This window comes from Protobothrops mucrosquamatus, unplaced genomic scaffold (genome assembly GCF_001527695.2).
Source record: "Protobothrops mucrosquamatus isolate PMUCROS unplaced genomic scaffold, P.Mucros_1.0 scaffold199, whole genome shotgun sequence".
Lineage (NCBI taxonomy): Eukaryota > Metazoa > Chordata > Lepidosauria > Squamata > Viperidae > Protobothrops > Protobothrops mucrosquamatus.
The window spans coordinates 473,823-485,648 of NW_015386555.1; the positions used below are offsets into that span (position 1 = coordinate 473,823).

General features: G+C 37.3%; 1 protein-coding gene across 1 annotated transcript; it reads left to right on the forward strand.

The window, feature by feature from the left end:
* Window positions 1-912: 912 nt before the first annotated feature.
* On the forward strand, window positions 913-9,209 carry SARAF (store-operated calcium entry associated regulatory factor). The gene is made up of 6 exons (XM_015813848.1): window positions 913-1,070; window positions 2,054-2,232; window positions 2,706-3,084; window positions 3,568-3,667; window positions 5,041-5,177; window positions 8,811-9,209. Exons 1-6 carry the CDS (start codon window positions 986-988, stop codon window positions 8,834-8,836), a joined length of 906 nt encoding a protein of 301 aa, XP_015669334.1. The 5' UTR covers window positions 913-985; the 3' UTR covers window positions 8,837-9,209.
* The last annotated feature ends 2,617 nt before the right edge of the window (window positions 9,210-11,826 follow it).

Below are 11,826 nucleotides of genomic sequence, written 5' to 3' on the forward strand. Positions count from 1 at the left end.
AACAGCAATAATCTGATGCAATTTAGTCCTAGCTTTAATCTTAAGGGCAACAATGGTGTTCACTAATGGCTTTTAATTATAATTAGCTGTTTACAGTGTATTTTGGTTTTGTCTTTGCATTTTTTTGTATCCTGGTCAGACGTTGTTGGAGTGGGTTATAAAGATTGCAAAATAAATAAGGAATATGATTTAAAATTACTTTTATTCAGAAGTAATCTGTTCCTCAATACGAAGCATTTCAAAATATATAGCTTTCATTCAACAAATTGTAATCAAGCGACTGTTAAAAAGTACAGGACCGATTTCCCCTAACCGTTTAGCAATCTTAACATCGCAACTTGTCTCGAAATCACACCCTTGACTTTGGTTCTGGCTAATTGTCCTGCCACGAGGCATTTGTAATTTAAGAAGTTGCACAATTTTCTTGTTTGTGTTCAGAGAATAAGTCAGATGCTCGATTAGAAAAACGAGCTTGCTTTCAGAAGTGCAACACAGATTTATTTGTTTATCAAATTTATACAGCCGCCCATCTCAACAGAAGTGACTCTGGGCGGCGTACAACAATACCCTTTAAAGTAAAGTCATTCTTCGCTGCCGATGACTCACCGGAAGAGGACAAACCGATTGTAAACATCCATCAACAACTCCATTGGTTGTTCTGAGCGTACATAGATTTTGTGTTATACTGACTTTCCTGGGCGGCGCCTGTGAGCCAATAGGATGGCTGGTTGACAGCGAGGCTTTCCTAGCGTTCCATTGTCCTGATAAGATTTCCTTCCGCTCAGTAACTCTAGCGCGGAACCGAGCTCGCTTCTCTCGAGATGGCGCTGCCGGGTCTCATCGCCAGCTGACGAAACGGTCGCTTGCCTTAGAAAGGCAACCCGAAGAGCCAATCAGCGTCGCCGAGGGCGGAGCCGCGAGGCCCGTTGTCATAGGCGAAAAAGGCTGGAGCTGTGGCTCTTCGTTTCTCAGTGAAAGGGCTAAAATGGAGGCGTCTCCGGGGCGGCTGCTTTTGCCGCTGTTGGTGGTGCTGACGGGAACGTACGTCGCGATGGGCTGGCAACAGCCGGGTAAGGCGAGGGATGGGCTCCCCGAGCGACCCACTTTAGGAAGCCTGCCTCTCGGTTCGCGACGGTCGGGGAGGAATCGTTGCTATCGGCGTCAGTGACTTGACGCTCGTGTCTGGTTCAGAGGGTTTTCGGTCCTGAAACAGCATCTTTCTGGAGGAGTGAGGGCCATTTCTTGGTCCCCGGGCCAGCTTTTTATGGGGAAAGTGCGATGTACTAATGGGCGCCGGCCTTACTAGGCAGACATTTTAGAAGCCATTTGTAGTAATTGACACGAGTAACCAAACGCTGCAGATTTCTTCGAAGACACCGGTTGGGTTTAGATGTCACATGAATCCATAAACGCCCCCACTGCTCCATGTTTTTAACAGAATTAAATGTTTAAGGCCTCCATTGCAGGGGATGTTTATTAACTAGTGCCTGGTTTTTTGTTTTTTGTTTTTACTCTGTTGTGTAAATATAGTCATTGGGGTGTGTAAAGAATGATTTAGGGTTTTCCCCAATACTGCTCTTGTGGTTTAATTTGTAAAACGGTGATTTGTTGGAATCCAGTCACCATTGGGCTGTTTTCCTAAGTAATTGCATAGGATATTATGGAGCAAATTGAAGCTTTTTGTTCACCAATTCTTGAATATTATATACTGAACAATTAGGGAGAGGTACCTATGTATTGCTTGTGAACTTCTGAAAACTTGTGGTTGAATACTTGATAAAATAGGATAATTGGTGAACAAAAAAAGCAAAATTAATTACAGAGCACAGATGTTAACTTTAATCTTAGATATATTTTTTATTAAAGCAACTTTTGAGATTACTATTTGTAAGTAATCAAAATATACCACCTAACAGGAATTATTCTGAGAACTTTATTGGCACTAATAAACTCACAAAATCCTAAAATATGTATTCATTTTCTTGCTTAGTGTTTCTAAATCTACTACATAATATAATATTCTAATAACTACATAATACTTATATTCTGTCAGAGAGAGTCCTATTGAGGGAGGTCCAAGCCCTGACACTCTATAAGGGTAAGTACACAAATTATCGGAGGACATCTCCAGTGCCCCAGTTGCAATGTACCGGAGGCTCAGCTGGATGTACAGCATATACCCCTGAGGTTGTTCAGTGTTACAACAAAGGCTGGGATGGCTATGATGTGCAGGTATGTTTCTTCATATGAAGAAAAATATATTATCTTGTGGAAAAATTTTGTATAAATGTAAAATTGACTAAATGGCTGGCTTTTAAAAAGAGAAGAACAAATTTATATATATTTTATATATATATAAAATCAAGCCAAAACTGACTCCAGGAAGATGCAATGAGTTAACAATGAAAAATGGGGCTGCAAGATTGCCAACAGGAGAAAAAGTAAAGTAGTTAAAGTAAATCCGTATTCCTTCAAAACAACTTTAACAAGTTTGTCAGTTAGCATTCCTGTCTGGCAGTATTTTCATGTGCATTCTTTCAAGCTCTGTTAGAGTTTTAAGCTTACTTATGAGGCTTTAATTAGAACTTTTTACAAAAAAAGATTGCATTGTATTTTAATAAAATTACTAAAAATATATCAAGTTTAAGTCTGTTCAATTTTGTTACATATTTTATTGTAGAAAAATAATTCTCTTTTATTTTCAGTGGGAATGTAAAGCACATTTGGATGTTTCATATCGCTTTGGAAAAATTGAAGTAAGCTGTGAAGGCTACGATTATCCAGATGACCCTTTCATTTTAAAAGGATCGTGTGGCTTGGAGTACACATTAGAGTTAACTAAAGGACAGCAAAAAGCTAACACTTTTTCTGGGACCTATTATTCTGCACCTTCTCATGATTCAGTTGGTTCTGGATTTGGATTGATCCTGGTAATATTATTTGTTGTTTTTGTTTTTGGCATCTACAAGCTATTCCTCTGTGATAACCGACAACATAATTTCCCTAATGATGATGCACATTCAGGATCCTACGGGCAAAGTTATCAAAGCCCACCTCCGCCAGGATTTAAATCAAATTACTCAGGTAAATCTCTTACATCACAACAAAAACATTTATTAGTAACATTGATAGGTAATCTACTTTTCAAACTCTAGGAGGTTCATTCATTGTTAATTATCATTGTTAATGGGGTCACTGAATTTTCTATAGAATTTTGTATCATGTCTAGCCCATGCTCTTGTTTATATAGTTGGTAGACATTTCAGGTACAGTTAAAATGAGAAGTCCTTGTGTTTCTGAGTTGGTCCTTTAGTCGAAAGTCTAGGAAATATACCTGCCCTTTTAGAAAATAAGGAGATAAAAAGTGATAGCCTGTAGTCTGTTTCTCCAGTAAAATCAATAGTTCCATAGGGTTATACATCAATGTTTGATTTAAAACTTTGGAGAGCTTGTAAGACTCTTCAATTATCTGCTGAGGTAGCCTATTTATATATATTTTTAATTATAAAAGAGCTTTGATCACAAAGATTATTTGATCTAAATCTATATAATTTTATTTAAATTAAGGAGCTGCTAGTGGGTCCAACTATGATTCCAATTCAGGGCCAGGTTTCTGGACTGGATTAGGTGCCGGAGGACTTCTTGGATATTTGTTTGGCAACCGAAGGTAATCTTGTCTTCTCTTGCAACAACCCTATTTGACAGAAAGGAAATTGCTTCTCCCAAAGGAAAATATTTTTTTTCTTTCATACTAGTAATACTATCAGTTGTCCACATGGAATGTTGTGTTTAGATGTTGATTTTTAAAATAACAATAGATTATGAATGTTTTGAGAAATAGTTATCCCACTCATTACTACTTGCAATCAGCAATCAGATGAGTAGCGCCAGATACAAAGATGGGCTGGTGACCTAGCTGTCTGCAGAACCCTTATTTTAAGATAAGAATTTTTTGCCTATTAAAGTTTTTTAATAGTTGTCCAATTGGTAGGTATCTCTAGGATTTTTTTTAGAATAATTGAGAAACACTGAAGAAGTAGGTTGTTAATCAGAATACCCGGAATTCAGAGCCCAGCAGTAAATGGTGATAAATGGATTGACTTGTAAAATAAAGAAAATAGCTATCATACATTACACTTTCCCTTATGCCCTGTGGTTGCTTAATATTGCATCATTAGGGAAGAAACTCCTGCAGTGGAGTTAAAAATACAAGCTGCAGTTTCCAGAGAACAAAGATATAAACAGTTGTCAATTTTAAGGCGACTACTTCAGTAGTACCTGTTTTTCTAAATCCTTGTTTGTTTCTCTTTCTTTTAATAACAATGGTTATAATGAAAAAGAGTGTTAGTATTTTGATAAGTATAAGAATTAAAGGCTCGATTTGGTTATTTCGATGCTATTAAATAGATTCTTACTTCTCTTTATTGTACATTTGTTGTCTCCCAAATTTCTGTGTACAAATATGATCATGTCTTTCCTATTAATTATGTCTTTTCCACATTGAATTTTGCTTTTATTACTTACTTTCAAAGTTGTCTGTCTCTAATCCCCCCCTCCCCAGTTTTTCACTGATAATTCTTCTGTATATCCTTCCAAAATCAATGGAGCATGACTGTTATTTTTAGTGGACTTTTTAAAAAGTTTTTTTTAGCCTTTTGCATGTATTATGCAGCTTGTATGACTTTTGTACTGAATTTGTATGAGTTCTGATCATACTTTTTTAATTTGAAATCTTAAGTTTTTCCTGATATCAATATATACCTTAATGGTAAATCAGTGTGTTTCTTGGAAATATTCCTTTTTAAATAGAAATAGAACTAAAAAAATACTGAAGAGATATCCTCAGTTTGTTGGAATAATTGAATATATTCCAATTGTTTACATATTGGTTTACATATTCTATGATTACTTGCTGATTGCTAAAGAGCAACTTTGCCTTAAATGGCCTTCTAGTTCTTTTCTAGATTATTCATATATTAAAGTTTTAATTTTGTACACATGCAAAAAAACAAATTAATTAGCAGAATCATTTTCTTCTAGGTCACCTTTAGATCACAGGCATTCTCCTTATTACAGCACATGGGCTGGTCCATCTGCTCCACCACCATATACTGGTTCATTGGGCAATTCAAATAGCTGTTCAACATCTTCTAGTTCAGAAACAAAACCCACCTCTGGTAAGTTATAATCCACGTCCTTGATTTTTGGGTTAACAGTGCCTGATATCAATAACTTTCCAATTTAAAAAATCCTATTGAAAAGAGTTGGATTTGGATTAATGATAGCAAATTTTGTTTTTTAATCTTTTACTTAATTGTTTTAATGATTTTATGCCATTGTAAGCTGCACAAAGTTACTCTAGATAATTAGACAGGTGGCATATAAATTTAATAAATAAATAAACTTTCCCCACTGCTTTCAATCAGACTTATATCTAGTTCTCATTATGGTAGGGGATCTACATCTGATCTGTAAATCTTTTCTCTGTTTTGAAATGGAAATAAAGTACAAAACAGGATTTAGTACATCATTATATGAATACATACAGTAATTCATTCCCATATATAGATGTATGGAGTACAGCTGGAGTACAATATCAGTTTCAAAAAGTATCCTATATTTAGTTAATTGTTAAGAAAATCGGTTAACAATGACTTTCTCTGATGAAACTCTGCCATTACTATGGTCTGTTTTGCGTTTCTTTTTTGTGTTTTTTTTTTGCTGCTAATTTTTTTAGGCTGTGTTGAATTGTAACAGATGTTCCAAAAGTCATAAAAGGGAGATCAGGGTCTACAAACAAATGTTTGGGTGATTTTAAGTAGATAATTGAGTGATAATTAAGTAGTCTAACAGCAGAAAGGTTTCTGAATTAACTGTACTGCTTCTTTGATATCTCAGAAGTAGATTTGCACATATACACAAATCATCCTGTCGACCAGGGTTTTCCAAACTGTGAGGGCTATCTCCCTTGTGGATGTGCAGACAGAGTCCAAGGGAAGTGCAAATAAGCTTTTAATTGTACATTATTCACTAAATCCATCTTTCCCAAAGTTTCATAGTATTCTTTTCATTGTTCATTTGTGTTCATTGTAGTGTTTGAATTTTTAGAGGAGGTATGTACATTAAGAATANTCCAGACACCGGGCCATCACGTCAAGGGCATCATTGGGGTGGCCTGGGGTGGAAATGTACAGCTGAGTATCATCAGCGTACTGATGGAAATCCACCCCAAAGCCACGAATGATCTCCCCCAGCGGCTTCACATAAATATTGAACAGTAAGGGGGAGAGGACCGACCCTTGTGGCACCCCACAAGTTAGGGGCCTTGGGGTCGACCTCTGCCCCCCTGCCAATACAGACTGCGTGCGGTCGGTGAGGAAGGAGGAGAACCACCGCATAACCGTGCCTCAAAGTAGATGTTATGGCAAAACGTTTAGGCACTCTTAGTTAGAGTATGGAACTTAGTTCATTAAGTAGTCATCTCAGACAAGCAGTGATTGCTTGAAAGTTGACTTTTGTGATTGGATCTTGGACATAGGATCCAGTATATAATACTCAAATTTCCCAGTGCAAAATTTTAGGCAGCTTGGGGTGTATTAGTAGGACTTAACAATTTTGAGTGGCTGGTAAAAAATTCATAATTGGAGGGTCTTACTTTTGAGTGCTCTGCCAGCTAGCTGGGAGATCTTTTAAGTATTCTCTATCACTGTTTCTTCCAATAAGAACGAAGAGGATAAGATTCAAGGGCAGACAAGCCTAGGAATTTATTTTGTTCTCAGAGGAACAGTTATCTGAAGAAAAAGGATTTTATGCAACTAGTTTCAGGATTCAAGCATAAACTTAGAAAATTCTAGTAACATAAATGTTGGCAGGCAAAGTTTCATCATATGGAGGTCTAAATTTATTTCTGTTTAGTGCAGTTTCCTCAATTTCTCCAGTTTGGTATCTGCTTCGATCCTCTATTTTTCTTGTTTGGTTAGACCAGGGGTAGGTAACCTTGGCTCTTTTATGACTCGTGGACTTCAACTCCCAGAATTCCTGAGGCAGCATGGCTCAGCTTGGAAACCTCTCCCTTTCTCCTCAGCATGGCTGGCTCAGGAATTCTGGGAGTTGAAGTCCACGAGTCATAAAAGAGCCAAGGTTGCCTACCCCTGGGTTAGACTATTTACAGATTATTGAATGCTACTTTTGAAATGCAGATCTCACATTTCTGTAATTGCTACAGTTAAATTATTCCCTCACATTTCTACTCTATTTTTTGCTTTTATTGAAATAAAAGTATTTATTACTCCTGTTTTTTGGTTTGTAATGTATCACCACCTACTGCATTTACACGTCCAAAAAATACCGTGTGGGGGCCGTCTCATAATTACTAAGGATTTTTAGACCAAGACAGAGGTCCGGGATCCAATCTTATACACAATCTTAGAAACACTTTATAAAAGTCAACAAATTAACTAACAAATAAAAGAGACCTGAAAAGAAATTATCTAATATATAAAATGTAAAAATATCAAGGATGACAACATTCTTTTAAACCCCCCAGAATCATGCAGATTGGGTCAGCTTACAAATTTGGTAAATAAACAAATGCTTAGGTCTGCATTTGTTTATTCTGCAGCCATTCATTTAAAACTTAGAGGGATTTCATATTCTGCCTCATCCAGATTTCAGATTTGAGCATCTCCCCATTTAAAAAAGTCCTCACTTACAACCACAACTGATCTCAAAATTTCCATTGCTAAGCAATTGTTAAGAGAATCTGGCTTCCCCATTGACTTTGCTTGTCGGAAGCCACTTGGGAAGGTTACAAATGGCGATCACATGACCCCCCATAAATACATGCCAGCTACCAAGCGCCCAAATTTTGATCACATGACCCATGGGAATGCTTCAATGGTCAAAAATGTGAAAAATGGTCATAAGTCATTTTTTTTAATGTCATAACTTCATACAGTCACTAAATGAATGGTTGTAAGTTGAGGACTACCTGTAGTGGCAGATAATTCCTAATGGAATTCTACCACCTGGCATTATAGTCAAACCCAAGAATTCAGCTAGTGGGAAAGTGAAGGGGGTGAGTTGCCTGACAAACTAGTGAAGGTGTTGTTTATATTTTTGGCAGGAACTCATATATTTCTGTCTCTGAGACTGCAGTCATAATCTCCTCCACCTATTTGTATGCTTTGAGTAGACATATGTAGGATTGCACTCTTATATAAATTACAATGCAAGACATTTTATTTTAATCACTGAGTCATTTCCTAGATAATAACACTAAAACAAAAGATGTATTTCCATTAATGCTAAATAGAATTAGGGTCTGGATGATCTGATGAGCTATATTGTGTTCTAAAACAGCAGCAGAATCTTCAGGTTGCATAGTATAAAGGAGAGATTAGCAATGCACCCACTCCATCTTAATAAAGCAAGAATAACCTGCTTCCCCGCAGATAAAATCCACAAATATTCTCACTTGAGACCGTCAAAGATTTGGGGCTAGAGTGCTGAAATCTTCCAAGATTTAGCAATCTCATATTTCAGTCATTTAATTGAGGGGTTGAGCACTTGTGCCATCTTGTAAAATTATATTACATTCCTTAATGCCTAAGCAGGCTATCAGACCTTAGCATACAGAAATAAAGGCCCTATCTGATTTGCTGTGCCCCTTCCTTGGTTAAATATTTTTGTAAACTAGCTCACAGAGCTGAATGCATTTATCTCCTTTATTATTTCATTATTCAGATTATTTTAGAATTCACTATTGATTAATAATAGCTTTTTTCTGTTTCTCCATCTCTTTTTCTTAGGTTTTGGAGGTACAAAAAGAAGATGAAGTTTGACTCCCACTCTACCTAACGAGTGAATAAAGCAACATTTCAGCAATTCTGAAATGTGTCTTAAGCCTGTCTGTTAGAGTTATAACATTCTAATTCAGCTGTATATATTTGTATCTGTGCATCTCTAAAAATGACATTAAATTTATTTTGGAACAGTAACTTTTGACAGAATGGGGAAGCTTCTCAAGTAATCTCTAACATGGAACTGTGTTCTATAGAAAAAGGAGTAGTGTAGCCTTCTGCAATCTAGTCGCTTTCAGATGGATTGGAGTATCTTTCCTAGAAATAATAGCTTGCCATCATGATGGGGACTAAGGACTGGAATATTAGTCATAATTATATTTTTAAAATGTTGGAAATGCCATTTTCTAAGGCAGCGGCCCTCAACCTTTTGGGCACCAAGGATCAGTTCCATGGAGAGAGGTTTTTCCGTGGACTGGAGGGGGTGTGGTTTCACAGGCCGCCTGCATCCTGCGAATGGGGCTTCACTTGTTTGCGCAGATCGGTTTCTGGCATGCCATGGACAGTGCCGGTCTACAGACCGGGGGTTGGGGATCCCTCTTCTAAGGCCTCTCTGATAATGGCTGTTATACATTATAAAAGCAAAGAATAAAACATTATTCAGAATAGTGTACTCTCTGGACTGAACAGGCTGATCCAACCAACAGAAGAGAAATCTCGGTCTGTTATTTTCTTTACACTAGTTCTTTAGAAAGACCTGAGATGGGGGGGAAAGTCAACTAGACAGATATTCCACTAGATTCAGTGGAATTTGCTTCCAGTAGGCCTATATTGGATTATATAACTGTCTACAACCATTTCTAGTTAGGAGTTATTAACTACATAGAGCTCATTTGCTGGAATCTATGGCACAGATATCTTGGAATGCATTTTCAGGGATGTTAGGAATTCACACTGAAGACTTGTTTATATGCAAAATTGTCCTTTATTAGATCAGGCATTACTTTCTTGGTATGATGGGACATAAACAATACAATGCATTGGGGACTTACCTTTACTGGGCATCTTTTTTACTTCCAGTTAAATGTACAGATTTTTTTTTCTCTTTCTCTTTTGTTTGCATTTGCTCCTTTCTAACCTTTCTTCCTAGCATTTTTGTGATTTTTTTCCCCATAGTTTCCATTCCTGTAGAAAATTTAATTGCTGAGGAAATGTAACAGCAGTCCCAAAAGTTTGCATTTAAATTTCAAAATAAAGTAATAATGTCTGAAAGTATGTCATATCTGAATTTTAATGTTAATTCTTCATTAACACGTTTTAAATATTTAAAGAACGAGTGAATGAAACAGGTATGCAAAGAAACTCATAATTGTTTAACATTAGCAAATTAATGAAATTCAGATGCATAAAATCACATTAAAGAATCAACACAGTGACAAAATTATAAGTATAACAATACAGTAATAAAAGGCAGTGACATTTTGATAAACAGAAAAATTCTCCAAACAATGAAGCTGTCTCATAACAATTGAATTAATTTAATCCAAAACTCTGGTATCTCTTGTATTGCACTGACAATAGAAACAGAAACTTGTTTTTTTTTTTTAGAACAAGTAGGTCTTGCTCTATAGTTGTCGAATGCTGAAAACTAATCTATTTAAGGAAGGCAATGGAAACCTCTGGAATCTTCCTGCTGACATAGCTTTGGCTGTAGCAGACATATTAACATGAAAGCTGCTCTTGAATGCTTTCTGACTGAAGAGGAAGGAGAGAGGGAGAGAGAGAAATGCACACACACAGACATGCACACAAACATTTATTTCAAGGTGATGCCCCATGGGAACTGGATCTTATTAATTTTATTTAGTGGTGGAGATAACTGAGGCAATGATTGAAATGATCAGGGTGATATTGTCCTGGGAGCAAGCTCTAACCAAGCATTGAATTATTTCAAACCAGTCCAAAGGTTGAATCAGAAAGATCAGTATTCTGCTGAAGTACTGGGAGTTACATGTCAGCCTGCTGGTTACACTGAGGTAATTCCCTCCATAGATTTCAGCAGAACCTGGGCCAGAATTTATGAATGCTTGTTGGCATCACAGGAGAGAAGATCTGGTTGGAGGTTTTGGGAATTGCAGTAGTGTTAATTTTGCCTCCTGAAATACAGCTCTCAGCAGATCTGAGAGCAATGATCTGAGGAATGGTAGTGAGAAGTCTGGGTAATAGGAGTGGGGTCATGCCAAATATTGGTCTGTACCATAACATAGCCTTGTGGCTTCCAAATGTAGGTCGTCTGCCCGAGTCTTTCTGAAAATCACCCTGGAGGATCTATGCTAATGTATTAACAGCTAGGATTGGCTCTTGGATCGCCTACTTAGTAATTAAATCTGGAACACACCCTGGACTGGATTGGAGGATTGGGAGGTAGAAACAGAATTGTGTCTTTAGATGGCTCTGATAGTTTGAAGCAAGCAGGGTTGAGATAGATTATGGGATTAAGTACATGACAATAGCTGGGTCTCCCTAGTGATTCCTGAGCAGGAGCAGCTTTTGGGGTGCTGTGTTCTAATGGAGATAGGGTGTGCAATTGGATGTATAGTGGAATGTGAAGTTGGAGGTTCTCGTGGTCTGGGAGGAGGAGAGCAAGGTTTGGGAGAGACTGAGATGGGAGGCAGACAGTAACATCAGAATGGTGAAAGATAGAAGGCAACCACAAAGAGATTTGTGGATGAGAAAACAGTTGATGTCTGTGATTTAACCTGATTTCTGCCCCAATATTCATTTTTGAAGCTCTATCACTATATCCCCAGTGGCGTGTTATCTAGCTCAGGGCTTTTCAACCTTTTCACCCATTGTACCACTTTTAGAATATGGCAACATCCGAGTACCACCAGTCGCCTAGCAAGGTGTCAAAAACTTGATAAAGTACAGGTAGTCCTCCACTTACAACAGTTTGCTTAGTAACTGTTTGAAATTACAATGGCCCTGAAAAAAGTGTCCCCCAAGCCATAGCCAAGCAAGACAC

What these genes read in the sequence shown, in the direction of transcription:
- SARAF (XM_015813848.1), top strand. Translation starts at nt 986, where the DNA reads ATGGAGGCGTCTCCGGGGCGGCTGCTTTTGCCGCTGTTGGTGGTGCTG. An exon ending in ATTTAAATCAAATTACTCAG is followed by an intron (nt 3,085 to 3,567) that starts GTAAATCTCTTA and finishes ATTTAAATTAAG; the next exon opens with GAGCTGCTAGTGGGTCCAAC. An exon ending in AGAAACAAAACCCACCTCTG is followed by an intron (nt 5,178 to 8,810) that starts GTAAGTTATAAT and finishes TCTTTTTCTTAG; the next exon opens with GTTTTGGAGGTACAAAAAGA.